Source organism: Lagenorhynchus albirostris, chromosome 14 (genome assembly GCF_949774975.1).
Source record: "Lagenorhynchus albirostris chromosome 14, mLagAlb1.1, whole genome shotgun sequence".
Classification (NCBI taxonomy): domain Eukaryota; kingdom Metazoa; phylum Chordata; class Mammalia; order Artiodactyla; family Delphinidae; genus Lagenorhynchus; species Lagenorhynchus albirostris.
Window position 1 is genome coordinate 87,345,832 of NC_083108.1, and position 24,537 is coordinate 87,370,368.

The 24,537-nt window shown below is 45.7% G+C and overlaps 1 protein-coding gene across 3 annotated transcripts in view; it reads left to right on the forward strand.

Annotated features, from left to right (window-relative positions):
• The window catches only part of SFSWAP (splicing factor SWAP), an 81,747-nt gene that overhangs the window by 44,975 nt on the left and 12,235 nt on the right, over positions 1-24,537 (forward strand). For 2 of the 3 annotated variants that reach the window (XM_060122027.1, XM_060122028.1), the window contains 2 exons: positions 611-801; positions 18,335-18,600. In XM_060122027.1, the coding sequence (XP_059978010.1) occupies positions 611-801; positions 18,335-18,600 (457 nt within the window). Of the gene's footprint in view, positions 1-610; positions 802-18,334; positions 18,605-23,611; positions 23,764-24,537 lie in introns of all 3 variants that reach the window. The other variant, XM_060122029.1, reaches the window with a different exon arrangement.

Consider the following 24,537-nt stretch of genomic DNA (forward strand, 5'->3'; position numbering starts at 1 on the left):
TCTGCTCTCACTAAAGTAGTGAATTAACAGTTGCGTTTGCAGTATGTTTCTGTTCTAACTGGTTTTGTGAATGAATTTTTCTTTGTATACACAAACAGATCACGCAACATTGATGGAAGGTAATTCTTAAACCACAGGATGCCCTGCTCTCGGGAACTAGCGTTGTGCTGCTCCCCCCGAGCACACTTGTGTTCATGCATGTGTACCTAAATCTGCATTTATTGCGTGTGGACTGAACAGTGTGTCAGATCATTTGGAATAAAACACTTTTCACGGTGTTCCTTACCTGGTAATTTGGGCACATGTTTATGAGAACCATTCCGAGGTTTTCCTCATTTCAGGTTTCACTGCTGTGGAATCCCAACAACTTTCTGACTTTGATTTTGAATGTAAAATGTGAGAAGTACCAATAGTAAAAGCATTGTAAACTAATGCTCTGAGAATTGTTTGCCTGATTTGTTGGCCTTTCCTGAAACCTGTATCATATTCACGTTTTAAAATAACTGCATTATATTTCACGACCCTTTTACTGCCCATGGAAATTAAGATAGCAATATATTTATACAGTACTGCTTGCTCTAAACATCTTTTTTTCTGTTTATTCCTTAAGCAAAGCAAAAGTTGGAGGACCGACTGGCAGCTGCTGCCAGGGAAAAGCTTGCCCAGGCGTCTAAGGAATCAAAGGAGAAGCAGCTTCAAGCGGAACGTAAAAGGAAAGCAGCTTTATTTTTACAAACCTTAAAAAATCCTCTGCCAGAAGCAGAAGTCGGGAAAGTGGAAGAAAATCCTTTCAGCGTCGAGGTGAGTTAAACAAGGGTCCACGTCTGTGTTCTGGGCAAAGCGTGGTTGGCAAAAGCACCTGAGTGTGGGTTCCTCCGGCCGCTCAGCGCTCGAGCCTGCGTGAAGGCTGTGAGCAGACCCCGCCCTTCTGCCACGGGGGATCGCGTGCTTTTCCGGGCAGACCTCGGAGATACCGTGGTTTCAGTTCCAGACCATAGCAGCGAAGCAAATCACATGCACTTCTTGGTTTCCCAGTGTGTATAAGAGTTATGTTTACAGTATACTGTAGTCTGTTAAGTGTGCAATAGCATTATGTCTGAAAAATATACACATACCTCAATTTAAAAACCCTTTATTGCTAAAAAATGCCAACCATCATCTGAGCCTTCAGCGAGTGGTAATCTTTTTGCAATAGTAACATCACTGATCACAGATCTAATAATGAAAAAGTTTGAAACATTACGAGAATTACCAACATGTGACACAGAGACATGAAATAAGCAACTGCTCTTGGGAAGGTGGCCCTGATAGACTTGATCGACGCAGAGTTGCCACAAACCTTCAATTTGTAAAAAAACAAACAACAACAACAAAAAAACCCGCGGTATCTGTGAAGTACAATAAAATGAGGTCTGTCTGTACTGTATAGCTGGGGTCAGTGAGAACCTGATGAAAACTCCCTGAGTGCACATGCACACCAAATACTGGGTGCAGTGTCACAGACACGGACCTTTGGGCTCAGGCTGGGAGCCTGTGCTTCGTAGTGAGCCTCCCAGGAGCTGCAGGACAGCTTCGGCTGCGAGGGCCGCTTCGGGCCTGGACAGACTCACCAGAGCAGTGAGGCTCCTGCCACAGCAGTGGCCCTTGAGCTCACACTGACGACCAAGAACCTTACTCAGGGGTCTGTGTTAATAGCAGCACTTTAATTAAAAAGAAAAGTAAGATATGGTTACCGTCGTCTTCTCTTAAAGGGGTCAGATGCTCACAACTCTTTCCTAAGCTGTAGAACCACAGCTTAGTCCCCGGCCCATTTCCTCCCTTCACATGGCAGTGGGGCGTGGGGCGTTGGACTGCTCAGAACACGGCCTGCCCCGCTTCTCCAGGGGTCCGCAAACGTCTTTCGCAGCTGCCTTTTTCCTGTAACGTAGAACGGGCGCTGCGCGTTTTTTACTTTAATTATGTTGACATTTCTGAGCGTCTAAGGCCGTTACTAAAAACTGATTTTTGCTGCATGTAGCCACTGGTTTATTTGTTTCTCCATGGAAAGCAGCATTCTAAGTTCAGATTTTCAGCATTCTGTTGAAGGTCGAATCAGCTTTCTCACCTCAGGAGTCGGTCTGAAATTCAAATCTGGCAGGAGACCTCAAAAATGGTAGCTGGATCAGGCTGGGGAGCACAAATGCCAGCTTCCGTGAGAGCCTGTGGACTGTGGGCTGCGCCCTGGCGGGCTGGGCGCGCTTGCCATCCTCCTGGGCACCCGGCCACCTGCTGGAGCACCGGCCTGGCCGCCTCTGTGCTTCCCTGTGCTGCTTCCGGAGGCGGCCGCCTGGGGAGGCCAAAGGCAGGCGGGCCCAGAAAAGCACCTGCAGTCATGCCCTGGCTTTGGGAGCACCTCTGCGCCAGGGCAGTGATGAAAACATGCAGCTGCTATAACCGCCACAGATAGAAAAGGAGGGAGAGGCAGAGTACAGAACAGCTCCACGTTTATGGCTGCAGCTGTAAAAACGCGCATATAGTGTGGGCAGGCAGGGAACTTAAGAAGGTGAGGGAGCTGCCACATGGGAGGGGTGTGAGTGGACTACTTTAATTTCCTTTATTGTTTTGATGTCATTTGCGCAGGGAATATAGGGCTTAATTAAAAGGTATCTGCATACATAGATACTGTAAGCCATTATGTTACATGGTTGCTTCTCTATTTTCTAATAAAACTGTGGGCTTTTTGTTTGTTTGGGGTTTTTTTTAATATCTATATTGGAGTATAATTGTTTTACAATGCTGTGTTAGTTTCTGCTGTATAGCAAAGTGAATCAGCTATACATATATCCCCATATCTCCTCCCTCTTGCGTCTCCCACCCTCCCTATCCCACCCCTCTAGGTGGTCACAAAGCACCGAGCTGATCTCCCTGTGCTATGCAGCTGCTTCCCACTAGCTATCTATTTTACGTTTGGTAGTGTATATATGTCCATGCCACTCTCTCACTTCATCCTTGCTTATACCCTTCCCCCTCCCCATGTCCTCAAGTCCATTCTCTACATCTGCGTTTTTATTCCTGTCCTGCCCCTAGGTTCTTCAGAACCCTTTTTTTTTTTTTTTAGATTCCATATGTGTGTGTTAGCATACGGTATTTCTTTTTCTCTTTGTGACTTACTTCATTCTGTATGACAGACTAGGTCCATCCACCTCACTACAAATAACTCAGTTTCGTTTCTTTTTATGGCTGAGTAATATTCCATTGTGTATATGTACCACATCTTCTTTATCAGTTTGTCTCTTGGTGGGCATTTAGGTTGTTTCCATGTCCTGGCTTTTGTAAATAGTGCTGCAGTGAACATTGGGGTGCATGACTCTTTTTGAATTATGGTTTTCTCAGGGTTTATGCCCAGGAGTGGGATTCCTGGGTCATATGGTAGTTCTATTTTTAGTTTTTTAAGGAACCTCCATACTGTTCTCCATAGTGGCTGTATCAGTTTACATTCCCCCCAACAGTATAAGCGGGTTCCCTTTTCTCCATACCCTCTCCAGCATTTATTGTCTGTAGATTTTTTGATGATGGCCATTCTGACCGGTGTGAGGTGACACCTCATTGTAGTTTTGATTTGCATTTCTCTGATGATTAGTGATGTTGAGCATCCTTTCATGTGTTTGTTGGCAGTCTGTATATCTTCTTCGGAGAAATGTCTATGTAGGTCTTCTGCCCATTTTTGGATTGGGTTGTTTGTTTTTTGGATATTGAGCTGCTTGTATATTTTGGAGATTAATCCTTTGTCAGTTGCTTCGTTTGCAAGTATTTTCTCCCATTCTGAGGGTTGTCTTTTCATCTTTTTTATGGTTTCCTTTGCTGTGCAAAAAGCTTTTAAGTTTCATTAGGTCCCATTTGTTTATTTTTGGTCTTATTTCCGTTACTCTAGGAGGTGGGTCAAAAAGGATCTTACTGTGATGTATGTCATAGAGTGTTCTGCCTATGTTTTCCCCTAAGAGTTTTATAGTGTCTGGCATTACATTTAGGTCTTTAATCCATTTTGAGTTTATTTTTGTGTATGGTGTCAGGAAGTGTTCTAATTTCATTCTTTTACATGTAGCTGTCCAGTTTTCCCAGCACCACTTACTGAAGAGGCTGTCTCTTCTCCACTGTATATCTTTGCCTCCTTTGTCATAGATGAGTTAGCATAGGTACGTAGGTTTATGTCTGGGCTTTCTATCCTGTTCCATTGATCTATATTTCTGTGTTTGTGCCAGTACCATACTGTCTTGATTACTGTAGCTTTGTAGTATAGTCTGAAGTCAGGGAGCCTGATTCCACCAGCTCCATTTTTCTTTCTTAAGATTGCTTTGGCTATTCAGAGTCTTTTGTGTTTCCATACAAATTGTGAAAGTTTTTGTTCTAGTTCTGTGAAAAATGCCATTGGTAGTTTGCTAGCGATTGCATTGAATCTGTAGATTGCTTTGGGTAGTAGAGTCATTTTCACAATGTTGATTCTTCCAATCCAAGAACATGGTATATCTCTCCATCTATTTGTATCATCTTTAATTTCTTTCATCAGTGTCTTATAATTTTCTGCATACAGGTCATTTGTCTCCTTAGGTAGGTTTATTCCTAGATATTTTATTCTTTTTGTTGCAGTGGTAAATGGGAGTGTTTTCTTGATTTCACTTTCAGGTTTTTCATCATTAGTGTATAGGAATGCCAGAGATTTCTGTGCATTAATTTTGTATCCTGCTACTTCACCAAATTCATTGATTAGCTCTAGTAGTTTTCTGGTAGCATCTTTAGGATTCTCTATGTATAGTATCATGTCATCTGCAAACACTGACAGCTTTACTTCTTCTTTTCCGATTTGGATTCCTTTTATTTCCTTTTCTTCCCTGATTGCTGTGGCTAAAACTTCCAAAACTCTGTTGAATAAGAGTGGTGAGAGTGGGCAACCTTGTCTTGTTCCTGATCTTAGTGGAAATGCTTTCAGTTTTTCACCATTGAGGACGATGTTGGCTGTGGGTTTGTCATATATGGCCTTTATTATGTTGAGGAAAGTTCCCTTTCTGCCTACTTTCTGGAGGGTTTTTATCATAAATGGGTGTTGAATTTTGTCGAAAGCTTTCTCTGCATCTATTGCGATGACTGTATGGTTTTTCTCCTTCAGTTTGTTAATATGGTGTATCACATTGATTGATTTGCGTATATTGAAGAATCCTTGCATTCCTGGAATAAACCCCACCTGATCATGGTGTATGATCCTCTTAATGTGCTGTTGGATTCTGTTTGATAGTATTTTGTTGAGGATTTTTGCATCTATGTTCATCAGTGATATTGGCCTGTAGTTTTCTTTCTCTGTGACATCCTTGTCTGGTTTTGGTAATCAGGGTGATGGTGGCCTTGTGTAATGAGTTTGGGAGTGTTCCTCCCTCTGCTATATTTTGGAAGAGTTTGAGAAGGGTAGGTGTTAGCTCTTCTCTAAATATTTGATAGAATTCGCCTGTGAAGCCATCTGGTCCTGGGCTTTTGTTTGTTGGAAGATTTTTTATCACAGTTTCAATTTCAGTGCTTATGATTGGTCTGTTCCTATTTTCTATTTCTTCCTGATTCAGTCTTGCCAGGTTGTGCGTTGCTAAGAATTTGTCCATTTCTTCCAGGTTGTCCATTTTATTGGCGTAGAGTTCCTTGTAGTAATCTCTCATGATCTTTTCTATTTCTGCAGTGTCAGTTGTTACTTCTTCTTTTTCATTTCTAATTCTGTTGATTTGAGTCTTCTCTCTTTTTTTCTTGATGAGTCTGGCAAATGGTTTATCAATTTTGTTTATCTTCTCAAAGAACCAGCTTTTAGTTTTATTGATCTTTACTATCGTTTCCTTCATTTCTTTTTCATTTATTTCTGATCTGATCTTTATGATTTCTTTCCTTCTGCTAACTTTGGGGTTTTTTGGTTCTTCTTTCTCTAATTGCTTTAGGTGCAAGGTTAGGTTGTTTATTCGAGATGTTTCCTGTTTCTTAAGGTAGGATTGTATTGCTATAAACTTCCCTCTTAGAACTGCTTTTGCTGCATCCCATAGGTTTTGGGTCGTCGTGTCTCCATTGTCATTTGTTTCTAGGTATTTTTTAATTTCCTCTTTGATTTCTTCAGGGATCACTTCGTTATTAAGTAGTGTATTGTTTAGCCTCCATGTGTTTGTATTTTTTACAGATCTTTTCCTGTAATTGATATCTAGTCTCATAGCATTGTGGTTGGAAAAGATACTCGATACAATTTCAATTTTCTTAAATTTACCAAGGCTTGATTTGTGACCCAAGATATGATCTATCCTGGAGAATGTTCCATGAGCACTTGAGAAAAATGTATTCTGTTGTTTTTGGATGGAGTGTCCTATAAATATCAATTAAGTACATCTTGTTTAATGTATCATTTAAAGCTTGTGTTTCCTTATTTATTTCCATTTTGGATGATCTGTCCATTGGTGAAAGTGGGGTGTTAAAGTCCCCTACTACGAATGTGTTACTGTTGATTTCCCCTTTTGTGGCTGTTAGTATTTGCCTTATGTATTGAGGTGCTCCTATGTTGGGTGCATAAATATTTACAATTGTTGTATCTTCTTCTTGGATTGATCCCTTGATCATTATGTAGGGTCCTTCTTTGTCTCTTGTAATATTCTTTATTTTAAAGTCTATTTTGTCTGATATGAGAATTGCTACTCCAGCTTTCTTTTGGTTTCCATTTGCATGGAATATCTTTTTCCATCCCCTCGCTTTCAGTCTGTATGTGTCTCTAGGTCTGAAGTGGGTCTCTTGTAGACAGCATATATATGGGTCTTGTTTTTGTATCCATTCAGCCAGTCTGTGTCTTTTGGTGGGAGTATTTAATCCATTTACATTTAAGGTAATTATCAATATGTATGTTCCTATTCCCATTTTCTTAATTGTTTTGGGTTTGTTATTGTAGGTCTTTTCCTTCTCTTGTGTTTCTTGCCTGGAGAAGGTCCTTTAGCATTTGTTGTAAAGCTGGTTTGGTGGTGCTGAACTCACTCAGCTTTTGCTTGTCTGTAAAGGTTTTAATTTCTCCCTCAAATCTGAATGAGATCCTTGCTGGGTAGAGTAATCTTGCTTGTAGGTTTTTCTCCTTCATCACTTTACATATGTCCTGTCAGTCCCTTCTGGCTTGCACAGTTTCTGCTGAAAGATCAGCTGTTAACCTTATGGGGATTCCCTTGTATGTTATTTGTTGTTTTTCCCTTGCTGCTTTTAATATGTTTTCTTTGTATTTAATTTTTGACAGTTTGATTAATATGTGTCTTGGTGTGTTTCTCCTTGGATTTACCCTGTATGGGACTCTCTGTGTTTCCTGACTTGGTTAACTATTTCCTTTCCCATATTAGGGAAGTTTTCAACTGTAATCTCTTCAAATACTTTCTCCTCTTCTTCTGGGACCCCTGTAATTCGAATGTTGGTGCATTTAATGTTGTCCCAGAGGTCTCTGAGACTGTCCTCAATTCTTTTCATTCTTTTTTCTTTATTCTGCTCTGCAGTAGTTATTTCCACTATTTTATCTTCCAGGTCACTTATCCGTTCTTCTGCCTTAGTTATTCTGCTATTGATCCCTTCTAGAGTATTTTTAATTTCATTTATTGTGTTGTTCATCATTGCTTGTTTTATCTTTAGTTCTTCTAGGTCCTTGTTACAGTTTCTTGCGTTTTCTCTATTCTATTTCCAAGATTTTGGGTCATCTTTACTATCATTATTCTGAATTCTTTTTCAGGTAGACTGCCTATTTCCTCTTCATTTGTTAGGTCTGGTGGGTTTTTATCTTGCTTCTCCATCTGCTGTGTGTTTCTCTGTCTTCCCATTTTGCTTAACTTACTGTGTTTGGGGTCTCCTTTTTGCAGGCTGCATGTTCGTAGTTCCCGTTGTTTTTGGTGTCTGTCCCCAGTGGCTAAAGTTGGTTCAGTGGGTTGTGTAGGCTTCCTGGTGGAGGGGACTGGTGCCTGTGTTCTGGTGGATGAGGCTGGATCTTGTCTTTCTGGTGGGCAGGTCCACGTCTGGTGGTGTGTTTTGGGGTGTCTGTGGACTTATTATGATTTTAGGCAGCCTCTCTGCTAATGGGTGGGGTTGTGTTCCTGTCTTGCTAGTTGTTTGGCATAGGGTGTCCAGCACCGTAGTTGCTGGTTGTTGAGTGAAGCTGGGTGTTGGTGTTGAGATGGAGATCTCTGGGAGATTTTCGCCATTTGATATTACGTGGAGCTGGGAGGTCTCTTGTGGACCAGTGTCCTGAAGTTGGCTCTGCCACCTCAGAGGCACAGCACTGACTCCTGGCTGCAGCACCAAGAGCCTTTCATCCACACGGCTCAGAATAAAAGGGAGAAAAAGGAGGGAGGGAGGGAAGGAGGGAGGGAGGGAGGGAGGAAAAAAGAAAATAAAATAAAGTAAGATAAAATAAAATAAAGTTATTAAAATAAAAAATATTAAGAAAAAAAATTTTTTAAGTAAAAATAAACGGACAGATAGAACCCTAGGACAAATGGTGAAAGCAAAGCTATACAGACAAAATCTCACACAGAAGCATACACATACACACTCACAAAAAGAGGAAAAGGGGAAAAAATCATAAATCTTGCTCTCAAAGTCCACCTCCTGAATTTGGGATGATTCGTTGTCTATTCAGGTATTCCACAGATGCAGGGTACATCAGGTTGCTTGTGGAGCTTTAATCCGCTGCTCCTGAGGCTGCTGGGAGAGATTTCCCTCCCTTTCTCTTCTTTGTTCGCACAGCTGGGGGGCTCAGCTTTGGATTTGGCCCCGCCTCTGCGCGTAGGTCGCAGGAGGGCGTGTGTTCTTCACTCACATAGGACGGGGTTAAAGGAGCCGCTGAGAGTAAGGATATGTACTTGGAATACTGCAATATGCTTTTAAAAAGGAGGACATCGCCTTTAATCCTGACTCATTTTTAAATATAATTATCTTGATGCTTTTACTTTGGTCTGCACATTCATCTATACATACTTCAGTTGAAAGGTTTAGAGATGTTTTCAGGTGCTAGAAAATAAATGAAAGTTTTATTTTTTATTAATCACTCAAATGGTGGTAGAATTTGCTAGGATATTATTTTAAAATAATATAAGAAAAAAAACGGAGCCGCTGATTTGGGGGCTCCGGCTCACTCAGGCCGGGGGGAGAGGGAGGGGCACGATGCGGGGCGAGCCTGCGGCGGCAGAGGCCGGCGTGACGTTGCACCAGCCTGAGGCGCGCCGTGAGCTCTCCCGGGGAAGTTGTCCCTGGATCCCAGGACCCTGGCAGTGGCGGGCTGCACGGCCTCCCGGGAGGGGGTGTGGATAGTGACCTGTGCTCGCACACAGGCTTCTTGGTGGCGGCAGCAGCAGCCTTAGCGTCTCATGCCCGTCTCTGGGGTCCGCGCTGAGAGCCACGGCTCGCGCCCGTCTCTGGAGCTCCTTTAAGCAGCGTTCTTAATCCCCTCTCCTCGCGCACCAGGAAACAAAGAGGCAAGAAAAAGTCTCTTGCCTCTTCGGCAGGTCCAGACTTTTCCCCGGACTCCCTCCCGGCCAGCCGTGGTGCACTAACCCCCTGCAGGCTGTGTTGACGCCGCCAACCCCAGTCCTCTCCCTGCACTCCGACCAAAGCCCGAGCCTCAGCTCCCAGCCCCACCAGCCCCGGGGGGTGAGCAGATAAGCCTCTCGGGCTGGTGAGTGCTGGTCGGCACCGATCCTCTGTGCGGGAATCTCCCCGCTTTGCCTTCCGCACCCCTGTTGCTCTCCTCCACGTCTCCGAAGCTTTCCCCCTCCGCCATCCGCAGTCTCCGCCCTGCTCCTCCCTGCACCTCCGTGGTGCCGGTCCTGTACCTATTCTTTTGTCTCTGTTTTTTCTTTTTTCTTTTGCCCTACCCAGGTACGTGGGGAGTTTCTTGCCTTTTGGGAGGTCTGAGGTCTTCTGCCAGCGTTCAGTAGGTGTTCTGTAGGAGTTGTTCCACGTGTAGATGTATTTCTGGTGTATCTGTGGGGAGAAAGGTGATCTCCGTGTCTTACTCTTCCGCCATCTTCCCCGCCGTCTCCAAAGTATCCGTTTTTAATTCATTTTTTAGTGCGTAAAATATACATGCAGTTTATCATTTTAACGCTTTTTAAGCATATAGTTCAGGGGCATTAAGTACATTCATATTGTTGTGAAGCCATCCCCACCATCCATCTCCAGAACTTCTCCATCTTCCCAAACTGAAGCTGTCCGCGTTAAACCCCAGCTCCCCAGTCCCCTCTCCAGGCCCCTGGCACCCGTCATCCTATTTAGTTAGGAACAGATTTTGAATATTACAATAATAGGACTGTGCCCTGTCCATTATTCTGGTATCTCGATTCTTTTCACTTCTGCTAGGGATCCTTCCATATCAATGCCAGAGTAGTGCCTCGTGTGTAATAGACACTTGGTAACTGTTTACAGGATGAGTGACTGTCAGTCCTTGCATACATCAGTCCTGAAATCAGGCACCGCCTGCCTGTGCCGTACTTGGTTCACCCCTCCCTGCTGGTGGAAACGCGAGCCGCTCCTGGGGTTTTACTGTTACAGCAGTGCTGCTTTAAGCCTTCTGTGCTCACTGAGGGGAGTATATCCACGGCATAAATCCCTGACTGTGGAATTGATTTTTAAATTTCAGATTTAAAATTTTTTAAATTTATTTTATTGCTAAATTAGTGCCTGGAACGATTATAGCAGTTTGGGGGGGGGGGTTGTTTTCGTTTTGTTTGTCTCTGTGGTGTGTGAATGTAACTGTCTTCACGCCCTGCCGTCACTGGCTGTCATCACCTTAATTCTGTGAGTCTGATAGATAGGAAAAGATGGTATCTGTTTGGTTTAACCTACATATTTTAATTATAGGTGTTAACTGAGTAACTTTTCACGGGTTTTGTGGCCTTTTTATTCCCCTGCTGTGAACCCCTTCCATAGCCTTTACTTTTCTCCTGGCTGGCTGGCTTTTCTCTCCTGTTTTGTGTTAGCTCTGTATCACTAGAGTTACCAACAGTTTCCTTTTTGTCTTTTAATCTGCCCCACTGGGAATTTATTTCATTCTGGGGAGCATATAGCTAGACACAACACAACCCACTAAATCACACATCTTTTTGCACTAGTTCAAGGGCCCCTTTATTATACACTCAGTCCCAGCTGTACATGCTCTGTTAGTGCATGGTTGTCTGTTCGGTTCCATCGATCTCTTAGGAGAGGTGATTTTTACATACTCAGGTATAACTTTTAATGATGCCTTGGAGTGTGTTTATTGATGTGGACAGATACTAGTATGTTAAATTTGTAAGCAGTATATAAAATATTTAAAACACTATTCATAAGTAGTACTTAGAAATCTGTGTATATACCATCCCATTTCTGGTGTGTGTTTGTTTGTGCTCTTAATTCAAAACAAAGAGAAATCAGAAGTCTTGAATTGAATCCCTGTTGAATCATGCCGTCATTTACGTGGTAACAACAGACTTCAAGACATTGTTTAGATAACAGTAATTTTTTCAAGTTAATGATCCTGCCAAGTTTACAGGTCCAACAAGAGTTTGAAAAGGAAAGGGGAACAAAAATCAGCCCATGTTTGTTGAGCCTCTGTTATATTCAGGGCGCTTTGGGATGTGAATTAGAAGCCTGTCTCTTACTCCGTGACCAGTCGCATTCGTGTGGTTGGCATCTGCCCATGGACATTTCCACCAGGTCAGCCCTGCGGGGCACAGAGCAGCTCTGAGCAAGAGGGTGAGGGCGCCGGGCCCCCAGGACAGCAGAGGCGGCCCAGGGCAGGGTCCGTAGAGTGCTTGGGGACAGAGCAGGGTCTTGGGGAACCATGGTCATTTGGAGAGGTGACGGGGGCGAGGGCACTCTGGGGCCAAAGACCCACAAGCTGCAGAGGCAGGGGAAGCCTGCGCAGGCAGCAGTGATTGGCCCAACCCCGCACTGAATGAAGGGTCTGTGGAGGAAGGGGCAGAACCAGCACGGCGATGGGGACCGGTCTGGGAGAGGCTGAACCGCTGCAGTACGTTTCCACGGAAGAATGTGGATACGGCGGCAACAGCACTCTGAGCGGGCACAGCTGATTAGAGGGCAGGAGAGGGTCATGTGGAAAGAGGCCTCAGCAGTCAGATCTGGGCGATTGCCCTGCCTGCGAGGTCGACTGGGGAGACTCTGGCTCGATGTGCACTGGTAGACATTTGCAAATGCGGTTTTAGAGGATGCGTTTCAAAGTCTGATTTGAAACGTATAATATATCTTGAGTCCTTTATATAATTATCCCATTTAGTGGTTAATGTAGTGTTACTTCAGAAATAAGATTTTATTTTAAAATGTATGTTAGTCTGCTTTTGAGCAATTTATTTTCCCACAGCAGGAAATAATAGTTGCTAGTTTGTGTGCTAATTTGTTGACAAATACTTTATTGTGATCAAAGACTGATCAGTATTGTTTCCCACTGTTACCAAAATAAGGGGCACAAGTTTTTAAATACTCTTTTTTTTTTTTATTTACTTATTTTATTTAGGTTTGGCTGCGTTGGTTCTTCGTTGCTGCACGCGGGCTTTCTCTAGTTGCGGCGAGCGGGGGCTGCTCTTCATTGTGGTGCGTGGGCTTCTCATTGCGGTGGCTTCTCTTGTTACGGAACACGGGCTCTAGGCACGTGGGATTCAGTAGCTGTGGCTCGTGGGCTCAGTAGTTGTGGCTCAGGGGCTCTAGAGTGCAGGCGCAGTAGTTGTGGTGCACCGGCTTAGTTGCTCCGCAGCACGTGGGATCTTCCCGGACCAGGGCTCAAACCCGTGTCCCCTGCATTGGCAGGCGGATTCCTAACCACTGTGCCACTAGGGAAGCCCTTAAATACTCTTATAAATGACTAATCTTTCTCATGTTCCTTCCTGATTTTGCCAGTCATGACTCAGACCAACCTGTGTGTTCTTCTACCCCATGATGATCTGTGCTCTGATCATTTTTGCTGGAGTATTAACATTCCATCCCCAAAAGGCCGCTTTGCTTGTTGGACACTGGTTGCCGCACGGCTCTGTTGCTGTGTCCCCCGCGGGCATCACAGGCAGCTCCTCACGGGTCACCCTGTGCAGAGCCTCAGCCAGGCGCCTTCAGAAACTAGACAAGGGAGGTGTGGGGCTGCAGGGAGGGTGTTGACTCAGCAGTGACTTGGTCTTGGGGTTTTCGTATAATTTATAGTACAAATTAGCAGGGCCATTGACTCCTTCCGGATGTGCACTGTGCAGTATGGCCACCAGCCACACGTGGCAATTTCAGCTTAACTCAATTAAAATTGAGGATTCAGGTCCTTGATCACACTGGCCACATCTCAAGCGCTCAGTAGCCGCACATGGCTGGTAGCTAACTGCAGTGGGGGGCAGTGCAGAAACAGTACGTTTCCATCACTGCAGCCAGGTCTAGATTACAGAGCTAGCTGGGCATTTCAATCTCTTTTCCAGTCGTTTGAAAGCCTGGATTGCTGCATCAGTCAGGGCCCTGATTACACATGCTAGAAAACCACCCGACTGCCCCCAAATGACTTAAGCAAGTCCAGTAACTAGTTGGGTTCACTTTCTGAGTTGTGAGGGGGGCGCAGCGTGCTTGGGGCTCACGTATGTCTCGAGGGTTCCTCTGCAGGCTCAGCCTCCTGGGCGGGCTGAGCTCCGCAGCTCTGCTCCCTCCGGCCCCTGTCTCAGTGCCTCACTCCGCAGCCCCGCCCCGCTCAGCCTGGTCTTGAATCTGTTGACCTGGGCCAGACTCGGGTCATGTGCTTCTCCCTCAACGTAGCAAGGTGGCCGGGGAGAGCAGAATGTTCTGGTCTGTCTTCTGCTTCAGCTGGAGATCTTCATCCGGAATTCACGCACTGAGAGGGCAGGAAGGGCCATTGTCCACATCAACGGTGTTCTTGCAAGTAGGGGAGAGGGTGCCGGGCTGCAGAGAGCAGGGGGCCACCACGCTTTTCTGAACAGCCCGAGGGATGTTTTCCTGAAATAGTTCTGTGGCTCATGTCGTTAATACCCACGAACCACCCCCTGTGTTGTTGAGTCCGTGCCCCCTGCACCAGCTGTGCACCCAGGAGCGCCTTGGCTGTAGTTGGAGAGGCCAGAACACACGCCTGTCCTGACGAGTCCCAGGTGCTGGCCGCTCCCCGAGCCTGGACGTACCGGAGCCCTGCCTCTGAGCAGCCCTGGAGGCCCGGGCAGGCCAGGCCCTTCGGCTTGTGTTTGGGTAGAGCTCCTGCATCCAGCCGTCCTGTCTGGCAGTGCGGGCGGCCTGCAAGTCTCTTCAGCCTCACCCTGCATGAAGGGCGTGACCCGCGCCTGCTTCCCCCGGGTGCGGTCGTCTCGAGAGCCGCCGCCCTGCGCGGCGGGACGCGTCATGAGGTTGCTTGGTTTCAGAAGTGGAGCCGTGTTGGGGAGGGCGCACGTCTCGGGACCGCGAGGCAGACGTGCTGGCGCGGACAGCCTGCCCCGCGGCCACCGTTGGGGGGCTGCCCCTGGGCGTGTGGGGTTGGTTATCCTTCTTGTTTTCTTATTCTCAAGTCTAGCTGCCCCTGGGCGTGTGGGGTTGGTTATCCTTCTTGTTTTCTTATTCTCAAGTCTAGCTGCCCCTGGGCGTGTGGGGTTGGTTATCCTTCTTGTTTTCTTATTCTCAAGTCTAGCTGCCCCTGGGCGTGTGGGGTTGGTTATCCTTCTTGTTTTCTTATTCTCAAGTCTAGCTGCCCCTGGGCGTGTGGGGTTGGTTATCCTTCTTGTTTTCTTATTCTCAAGTCTAGCTGCCGGGGTTTTTTCTAATATCCTCTTAGTACTTTTAGGCTGAAAAAAACAGTGAGGTCGCCACAATGCATCATCTTAATTCAGCCCAGCCAAGGCCCCCCACCTCAGTTGCTGATTTTCACTTTAATGGTGAAGGGTAATCAATCATTTTATTGGAATAAATAGACCCCATGACCTAATTACGAGTTATATTTTGAATATATTGATTCACTTATTCCCTCGCCTCAAAATGAAGTACTAAACTATAACCACAGTGGTGAAATAAGTATTCCTAATGACGGGCGTTAGTTAGGATAAAGGCAAAAGAAGCAGTAATAAAGTTCAGAGGTACAAATTACCAGGTTGGCAATAACGTATAAATAGGAATTCATCTAATAAGCTGCCACTCACCCTCTCCTGTTGTCCTGGACTGGCCGCCTGCAGTGTGCCTCGTCCACCTGGTTGTTATCCTTTGCAGACGTCCATCATGGGGGGCGTGTTTTCCCATCTCTCCCCCGTTTAGTGCAGCACTAATCATCACTAATTAGTACCGTGGTTCTGTCCTCATGTGCAGGAAGGGAGAACCCTGAGGGAGAAAGACAGCCATTCTGTGTTTCTCCTCACTCAACAAACCACTTAGATAAGGCATGGAAACCATGTCTCGGTTCTCCTAAAATAGACTCTCTCTGCTTCTCCGGGGAAAATCTCCGCAGCAGCCCTGACTGCCCTGTGGCTCCTGGGGCCGTGACCACTAACTCCCCGTTGCTGGAGGCCTCGTGCATCCGGCGTGGAAGTGCTCACTGGCGCCTCTTACCCCTACTTCCGTCTCCTTGTTCGTGCAATGTGTATATTCCTAATTTAGAGTCCACAGTTACTGGGGTTTTTTAAATGCACTAAAAGCTGGTTCTTGCAGCCGAGCGGCAACAGGGTTCTCTACTAGGCAGCACGGCTGGCGGCACAGCCAGCACTTCCCTTCCGCCAGCCTTTAAAGTTAGAAAGGCCGCTACATTTTATTTATTTTAGTCTTAACATATCATTTTGTATATAAGTTTTTGGAGTGCCAGAGGGGGAGTTAGGTGTTCTTAGAAGTAAAGGTTCATTTCCACATGTTAGAATTGTTTAACAACAACCAGTTATTTTTAAATGTAACCCAAAAAATATTATTGCACTAAAAGAATTTGAAGTGAGAGAGACCTTTTTGATAGGAAGAACTGTCTCACGATGAACTGGGTTCCCTGGAGACAATTTAGGCAGAGCCTTAAAAATGAACTGGGCAGCGCTGACACGGAGGAGACGAGCGAAGCCAGCCAGGAGCGGCAGGCGGCCCGTGCGCCCCCCGTCCTGCGGTGGCCCCGGCTACAGAGAGCAAACTGCTTTGGGAACAGAGCGCACTGTTCTACTGTTCTTGAGCGATTCTCGGCCCTGCTGCCTCTCAGCTCACAAGGAAGGGAAGGTGTGAGAGACGGTGTTGTGAGTGTAAACAGTAGGCAGGCAGAGCACTGCCCTCGGGTCGCAGCCCTGACCCCTAACCCAGGGTGGCATCCTCGTCCGGCCGCAGGAGCACCGCCAGGGCAAGAAGCGCAACTTTAGAAGAACCATCTGCACAAAGTGTTGTTTTCCCTCATCCAGTTGGCCTTGTCCAAATGGACCTGCGGAGAAGAGAGGGGAGGCCGGTCCTGCTAGAGCCCAGCACCCGACAGCAGCCAGCGTCCACGCGGCCCACGAGACGGGGCCGGGCCGCAGCCCCTGCCTGGGGTTGTTTTCCGTAAACCTTACAGCTGAATCCTCCGAGGCACAAAGTGACACATTGCAGATATCTCGATATGTCTCTGCGTGTGGTATTTACTGGCTGTAGTTAAAAGTCATGTAAATGAGTTGAGGAAATGACCTTTCTCAGGGCCAGGGCAAGGGCTGCAGGTGGGTGGTCACAGCTGCAAGTGTGAAATACCGGTGGCGGGTTTTTGGAGCTCTGGGTTTGTTGGGGTTTTTCATTGTTTCATCACAACGTGATGTGGACAAATGTTAACGTCAATAAAAATAGGACGTCACCACATCATTCTTTCAAGCTGGTTTGTACTGACTCACTGCTGGGATGGACCATAGTGAGCCAGGAGTGCACCCTTCTGATGGCCATGCAGGCAGCTTATCATTCCTGTCATCGTAGAGTGCGACGTGGTCCTCAGGTGTGCGTCTCCAGCACTTTACAGTAAAGTCCCAGCGATGGGCGTGCTCTGGGTGCCCCAGCGCTGAGGTGGTGGCTTCTTGATGTGTGTGCTGGTGTCCCACCGTGAGAGTTTAGCAGGCGGCGTCCGGAAGGCCTGTGCACTCTTCTGTGTGTCTGTCATGCTTGGGTAAAGAGTTTCTGAGGATGACTGATAACTTACTAAGTGCGGTACCGTGGTGTGGTGCGTTCACATGTGTGGAGCACGGCTGACTTGCACTGATGGGATTATCTTGTTTGTGATTCCCATTAGTGGCTTTATTTTTTTCTTTCAGTTTTACTGAGATATAATTGTGTCAATGGAAAAAAAGTGCACAACGTGAGAGTTGTGAGTTAAGTTTTATTGGGGGCAACTTGAGGATGACAGCCCAGGAGACAGCCTCTCAGGAGCGCCGAGGAACTGCTCCGCAGAGGTTGGGGGCCGGGGGTCAGTAGATAAGTGACTCTGGTGAGGGGGTGCGTGCAGGCGAGCACACATCTTGGCAGAAGGTGGCTGCGCGTCACGAGGAGCAGGTGTCTCCATTAATGATGTTAGTGCTTTTCTAGGCATGAGGAGCTGCGAGAAATTAGGCCCATAAAGTCTTCTGAAACTCTGTCTGAAGGCCTGCTCTGCCAGGTTTTCCCAGAGCACCGAGGGCCTCCTTCCTGATCTCCACCCAGAGCTCCTTTCAGGGGGTGTCAGAGGTCAGCGACGGCAGTGGCCAGTGTCTTCATCCTTGTAGAGCAGATGGCGAGTGACAGTTTTCTGGTTAGCAGTTGACACACAGCATTGTGTGTTCAAGGTACACAGCATGATCTCACTTACATATAGAACAAAATGACTACCACAGTAAGTTAGTAGGAGTTAGGAGTTAACATCCATCCCCTCACACGGGTACAAAGAAAGAAGGAGAGAAATGTATTTTCCTTGTGACAAAGAGTTTTTTAAAAATCAAAGAGGAACCTCTTTTAGTTCAGGCAGAGCAGAGGTTCATCAAAACGCGATACTAGAGGAATCTCCTTTTCGGTGGAAGGTCACAATTATTTACGAAAGAGCAAGCGGGGCTCTTTTCCTAACACAGTGCCCTTCGTGCCGCGTTCCTTTCGCCAAATCCAGCTGCCGCAGCGCAGCAGGCTTTGGGGGGAACCCTGCACGGGAAGGCTCGGCCGGGAGAGGTGGGCATTCAGCTCTTGACTTCGAAGGAGCCGTCATTCTCCCTAAGATGCCAGGGCAGGGTTTTTAGCACCACAGAGGGAGGCGTGGTCAGCTCTAGGAGGTGTTAGTTTGTTACTGGTGAGAGGGCCCCAAAGTCGGAAGCTTATAAACATACATTTTTAAATGTCGCATTTTCCCTGTTAACATCCAGATGTTTGCTTCTGTTCCCAGGAAGCCAGTACTGTGTCCTGCCCTCTACTGGCCGGAGGCAGACCGCTGCCCACTTTAGACATTAAGCCTCCGGAAGGGCGCTCAAGCAAAAGCAAAGACCCGCCGAGAGAAGAAGAGAGAGAGAGGAAAAAGAAAAAGCACAAAAAACGGTCTCGAACAAGATCACGCTCTCCCAAGTACCATTCGTCATCCAAGTCCAGGTCTAGATCCCATTCGAAAGCAAAGCATTGTCTTCCCAGTGCCTATCGGACAGCACGGCGCTCGAGGTGGGTGTGCAGGGCGCCCCTGCGGCCGTGCATCTGGTGTGGGTGCAGACCCCCGCACCTGCTCACCAGCAGAGCTGGGTGGGGCCTCCCTAGACCAGCTCCCCGTAAGCACAGACCCACACACCTGCGTGTGTTGATGAGAGATGCGCCCTGCCAACCCAAATAAGGTCTTTTCAAAATATTTTTTTAACCTGACTTCCTAAGGTTCATCAGCTACTGCCAGGGTTTTTAAAAAATAGAGGTATTTACGTTTTAACAGGTCTTAGAAGCAAGCCTAGCGTATCGGCTGAAATGTGTGGAAGATCCACAGGTTGGGGGTCTTTTGCTTGGTGTGCACGAGCAGGCTTTCCCAGGCTAACTCCTTGTGAATGTGCAGATGGCGAAGCAGGAGGATTTGTGCTTCGGCTGTGTTCAGCTGCCCTGGCACAGCACCTACAAGTGCACATGAAGGAGGGGCACAGTGGCACACATCTGTTTTCGCGATTAATTTGCTTCTCCAAACCTCTCACCCACAGTCACTGTTCAACCCAAAACCACCTTTACAAGGAGCCAGCTTTTGAGGAAGCAGCTTAACATTTCGGGCAACAGAAGTAATAAACATGAAAACTTGTAAGCGTCACAGAATTTGCTGCTTAGTAAAGCAGGTATTTTTCTTTTTCTTAAAGCACCTGGCTTGCAGGAGGTTCAGGAAAGCAAATTTTTAATTTTAAAACTTACTTCATGCCTTGTGATTTATTACCGAACATTGATTGGACTTCTCTCAGTTTCTCTTTAGCACAGCACTTGTACTGATCTAGTTCTTCTTCTCCAGCTGCTGTTAGTTCTTTCCTTTCCGTGGGAAAAATGCAGGTGCCCTATACTTTTTATTTTTTAATGTTTAAAAAAAAAGTGTACTTGTATACACATCTGCCTGTCTTAAATATATCCTAGAACAACAATGCTTTCTCTATTTTTACCCAGACCAGACCTTAAAGGCTTGACAAGTATTTACACTTGTCTACAATGAAATTAGAATAAATTTGATCTTTGGCTCTCGCATTTCTTTTTAATAAATTTATTTATTTATTTTTGGCTGCATTGGTCTTTGTTGCTGCACGTGGGCTTTCTCTAGTTGTGGTGAGCGGGGGCTACTCTTGGTTGAGGTGTGCGGGCTTCTCATTGCTGTGGCTTCTCTTGCTGTGGAGCACGGGCTTCAGCAGTTGTGGCGTGCAGGCTTCAGTAGTTGTCGCTCGCAGGCTCTAGAGCACAGGCTCAGTAGTTGTGGCGCACGGGCTTAGTTGCTCCGCGGCATGTGGGATCTTCCCGGACCGGGTCTCAAACCCGTGTCCCCTGCGTTGGCAGGTGGATTCTTAACCACTGCACCACCAGGGAAGTCCCGCTTTCTGCGTTTTTGCTAGTTCTTTAGACGTTCCATCACTCCTCTCTCTCTCCCTCTCTCTCTCTCTCTCTCTCTCTCTCTCTCTCTCTCTCTCTCTCTCCCTCTCCCTCTCTCTCTCTCTCACACACACACACACACACACACACACACAGACAGACAGACAGACACACACACACAGAGCTTGTTGTTGTTTAACTAAATGAACAACTTTGCTGACATATTTTCAATTTTTGAAAGTCCCCAGAAACTTGTATGTATATATCAAAACTTTTTAAAGTTTCTTACTTGAAAAAATTTCTTATAACGTTATATAGTGGAAATAAATAAATAGGCCTGTACAAGCCCTCTGAGTAATAACATACCCAGTAAAATTCTTCCTAGTTAGCCTTTATTCCAGGGCTCAAAGAGAAGAGAGTAAAATGCATTCATAAACCCCCATCTAGGGGACTGGTAACTCTCAGGATTCCTTAGATTGTTTCCCAGGGTAAGAAATGAGTAGGTTTTCATGGTGAGTGCTCAGCGCATACAGTAGGTGCCGGTGTCTAGTACTGAAGTGAGCCTGTCTGGTCAGATTTGATGGCCACAGACCTTTCCCCCAGGTTGGTCTGTTCAGAACTGGAAGTGTTCGTGAAACACTTGGAATTCTAACTTTCTAGGATTTGTGTGATATTTATTGACTATCTATATATAATAGTAAGTCATTTTGTATGTTATTTTAATACATTTAAATTTTTTTTTATTTTAGAATAGATTTACAGATTTTATATTCAAGTATATTTTATATTGTTCTCATATATTCCGTGCTGACAACTGCAGGAAGCAAATTCCTAATCCTTAGTTTGTAATTTTCAGTTAAAAGAAAAAGTTAAGTTCAAAAAATTTTTAGTGTGAGTTCTGTGATGGCAAACCATCAATTTTACCTTAATTTGACCTATAGTTAAAATGTTTGTAAAAAGAGCTGAGTATTTTCATAACTCCCAAACATTTTTTTTAATCTCAATAGTATCTGTGTGATACTTTTAGTTAATTTGATTTAAATCAGCTGACTTAAGTTCACTAAATAAGTCAGATGTTTGATTTTGCAGTTTAGATAAAATGTCAAGGCAGAGTGCAACTTTATTATAAAATATTTTTAAAATAATATTATAAAACCAAACCTTCAAAGTGTTTGTCCAGGAGTATTTGCCTTGACAGCTTATATGTGGCAGTGACGCTCCTTGAAATCAGACCACCTCTGAGCTCAGGGCCCAGAGGCGGGTTGCAGGTCTCTGATCGGAGGTACGGAGGAGAGACCAGCTGTCTCGTGGTGGGTCTCTGGGCCCTGGGGACATAAGTCGGATAAGTCACCTTCACCAGGTAGAATCCTGCTTCGGCTCTTATTTCTGAGAAGAGTGAGTTTTATTTGATAATACTGCCTTTTTTCTTAAGCTGGTTACAGACCTGCTTTCTTAATCCAGGCTCACACTAATAATTTCTAGGGATCCAACTGGATTTATAAAATAAACTTATAAAATGAAAGAGGTTAGTATTCTTGGTGATATGAATTGTTTGAAGTATAAAAAAAAGAAATTTAAATTTTAACCAGCTGCTAATGATACTGTCATAATTTTCTCTTTAACTATCTGTCTTTCCAGATAGACTAACCCATGACAGACATAATGTCTGCATAGGATATATAAGACTTGTTTCTTGGGCCTGACACAACTTAATCAATTGTTTTAAAAAGACTACCGCCAGCTCCAAGTAAAATGACTTTTGTTAATATTTCTTTCTACTTGTTGTAGGATATTACAGTTGAAATATATTTTCTCTTGTTTCTCTATATTTTCTCTTTACTGAAATCCTGTATAAAATATAGAAAGTTAAGATTAAAAAGCTTTTATGTCATAAGTAATTTTTATGTTAATATGTTAATGCTCGTATGGTTGAAGTCCCATTTATCAAATATATCTAAATTATAGATGACTCTGGCTCTCCAAAGGTGAATTTGTCATAGGAAAATTTTTAGTTTTGGAAATCAGTCTTTTGCTTCTCAGAAAGCACAGTGGTTACCGAAAGACAGTATTTGGTGTCTTTTAAATCAACACTGATTAAAGTATAAGACTTCTTTCTCTGTTGTTTTCTGCTTTTATATCACATTAGGTTTTATACCTTAATGGATGAAGATGTACTCATGCAATTCACTGCCTAAAATTAAAATCCACTTGTAACAGTGTAGGTATTTTAAAACAAAGCTCGATGAGACTAAAGCTTGAAATTCAGCTTGTTTGTAAGGCTTTTGATGAGATCGCCTGCAGCGTCGTATAGTTGGTTAGTTGGTGGGGGGTTGGTTTCGCTTGTTCTGAGGTTGGGGGGATTCTGGGTGGAACTCTGCAGCCCCGCGGTGTGAGGTGCTCTATGTGGAGGAGGGCCAGGGGCCCCCCGTGTGGCTTCCAGAGGTCAGGCTCCCTCAGGGCTTTCACTCGGGGAGGGGCCTGGGAGCTGGGGGGTTAATGTGACTTTTGCAAGTGCTCTATTTAATGTTCAAAAAGAACTCAGGCGGGCAAAATTGGGGTCGTATTTTAGTTTGAAATTTGTAATTCCTTACGTTCTCCCCCTGATAAAACTGCGTAGCAAACAGGTGAGGGTGGTTGGTTTAATCTCCTGATCCAGGCCCTTAAAGGAGGATGGGGTGCTTGACGTTCCCCCAGGCGCCAGTTCACGTGCTGGTGTCCAGGAAGTGAGTCGTAACCCCAGGCAGAGCCGTGGCCGCCGTGTTGGTAACAGCGCTGCGGGGAGAAGCTGTCCCCGCAGGAGGGGAAGAAGGGTTTGCGGGTGAAGTCGGGTCCACAGTTCAAGCTTGAGAAGAACTAAAACCTGGGAGCCTCTTGCTTGTTCAGCGTGGTTGGTACCAGATCCTTGCCGCCAGGTTCCCAGCCTGGTTGGTACCAGATCGTTGCTGCTTGTTCAGTTCCGTGAGGACCTGTGAGTAGTAAAGTAACAGGAATGGAGGAAGTGGGTTCCTGAAATGGTTAAACACTGGTGGAAAGAAGCTGTTTATAAATATCGCTGTCGTTCAGATGAGAAGCCTCCTTATGACTCTCTTTGAAAGCAAACCATTATGATCATTTAAGAAAAAAATCTGAGTTGCATCATGCTTGAAAATTTTTAATTCAGACTATTTCATTTTCTTTATGAGAAGGCCTCCGGTCACGTTATGCAGATGATTTACTTACAAAATGGACTTCCTGTTCCTTGCACTGTGCCATGGTAGCAATATTCAGACCCTACTTAACAGAATAAAAGCGTTGGAGCTTCTTTAATTAAAATAAAACCTAAGCGTCATCTGGTGTAGCTCATGGCCCTCCGTTCTGAGATGTGCTTTTCCCAGGTAACTTGGAATCTACTGGTCACAGGCACCTCACTTCAAAGAAAGCACCAGTGGCCACTGCAGAGTGGTATTGTATGTCAAAGTTAGGGATTTGCAGACAGTAAAAAGTGATTTATTTTCCTGATTATTGAGCTTATCGTGGAAGCCTGTGTTTAAGCGTTCCGTAGGCGCTATGGCTTTGATTGAGCAGAGCTTTTCTCGGGGCTCTAGCACCGCGCAGCCCAGCACATTCTGAACGTTAAGTGTGTGCCTCCGTGCCACAGACCCACGGCCTCCCAGGGATGCTGAGCCCGGAGCCTTGCCAGGGCAGCTCGGCAGCGGCGGCAGCACAGCGAGGCCTTTATCGGGCAGCCTCCACCACGAACAGATTTGACTCCTGGAGCCCTTTTGAGGGAAAGCCCGGCAAAATGTCAAGGTGTCTGACTGACCTCAGCTTTGTAATCGTTACTTAAATCTTAGGAAAGCTCTGGAAACAAACATCACAACCGTTGTATAAGCTGAAAAGCAGTTGTGTCAGAGGAGCCCCAGGGCCGAGGCGCGTTCCTCCCGGAGCAGGTCATTCCATGGCTGCGGTGTTTTTCGGGAGCGACTCAGCGCCCCCCGTGACACGGGGTGGGATGCGATACAAGCTGACCTTTGCAACAGCGGCGTGCGTTGTTGGGGGTTTTACTGTGACCTAAAATGATTCCGTGTAGAACTTCTTTAGATGACAAAATCAAAACCTCTTCTGTATATCGTTTTTTGAGTGGGTTGTCATAGAAACAACGGAAAGAAATTCCCCCCCCCAGATTTCTGCTTATTTCAGGTCTCCCCAAAACAGTAATTTCACTGAATGGACAAAAAACTAAAATAAGAGTCCTAAACCCATCGTTAAAGGGCCGTCCGTTAGGACCGTGACCCCGTGGGTGAGGGTCTCGAGTTGGAGTTCTGCGTGCTGCTGTCTGGGGCACGGTTGCCGTGTGTGGGTCACGGCACTGCACGAATGGAATAGTCCTCTTCCAGGCACAGGAAAGGGAAGAAAAAGTATTAGACATCTCATAAACACATGGTTTAGCCAGAACTTTCATGGGAACGGCACAGTCTGAATCGGATTGAAGGTTCAGGCTTCCTGCCAGTGGGCCTGCAGGCTGTTCCTCATGCTGAGAGGCCATAAGATGAGTGCAAACAAGAGAGGTTTCCAGGGGGTCCT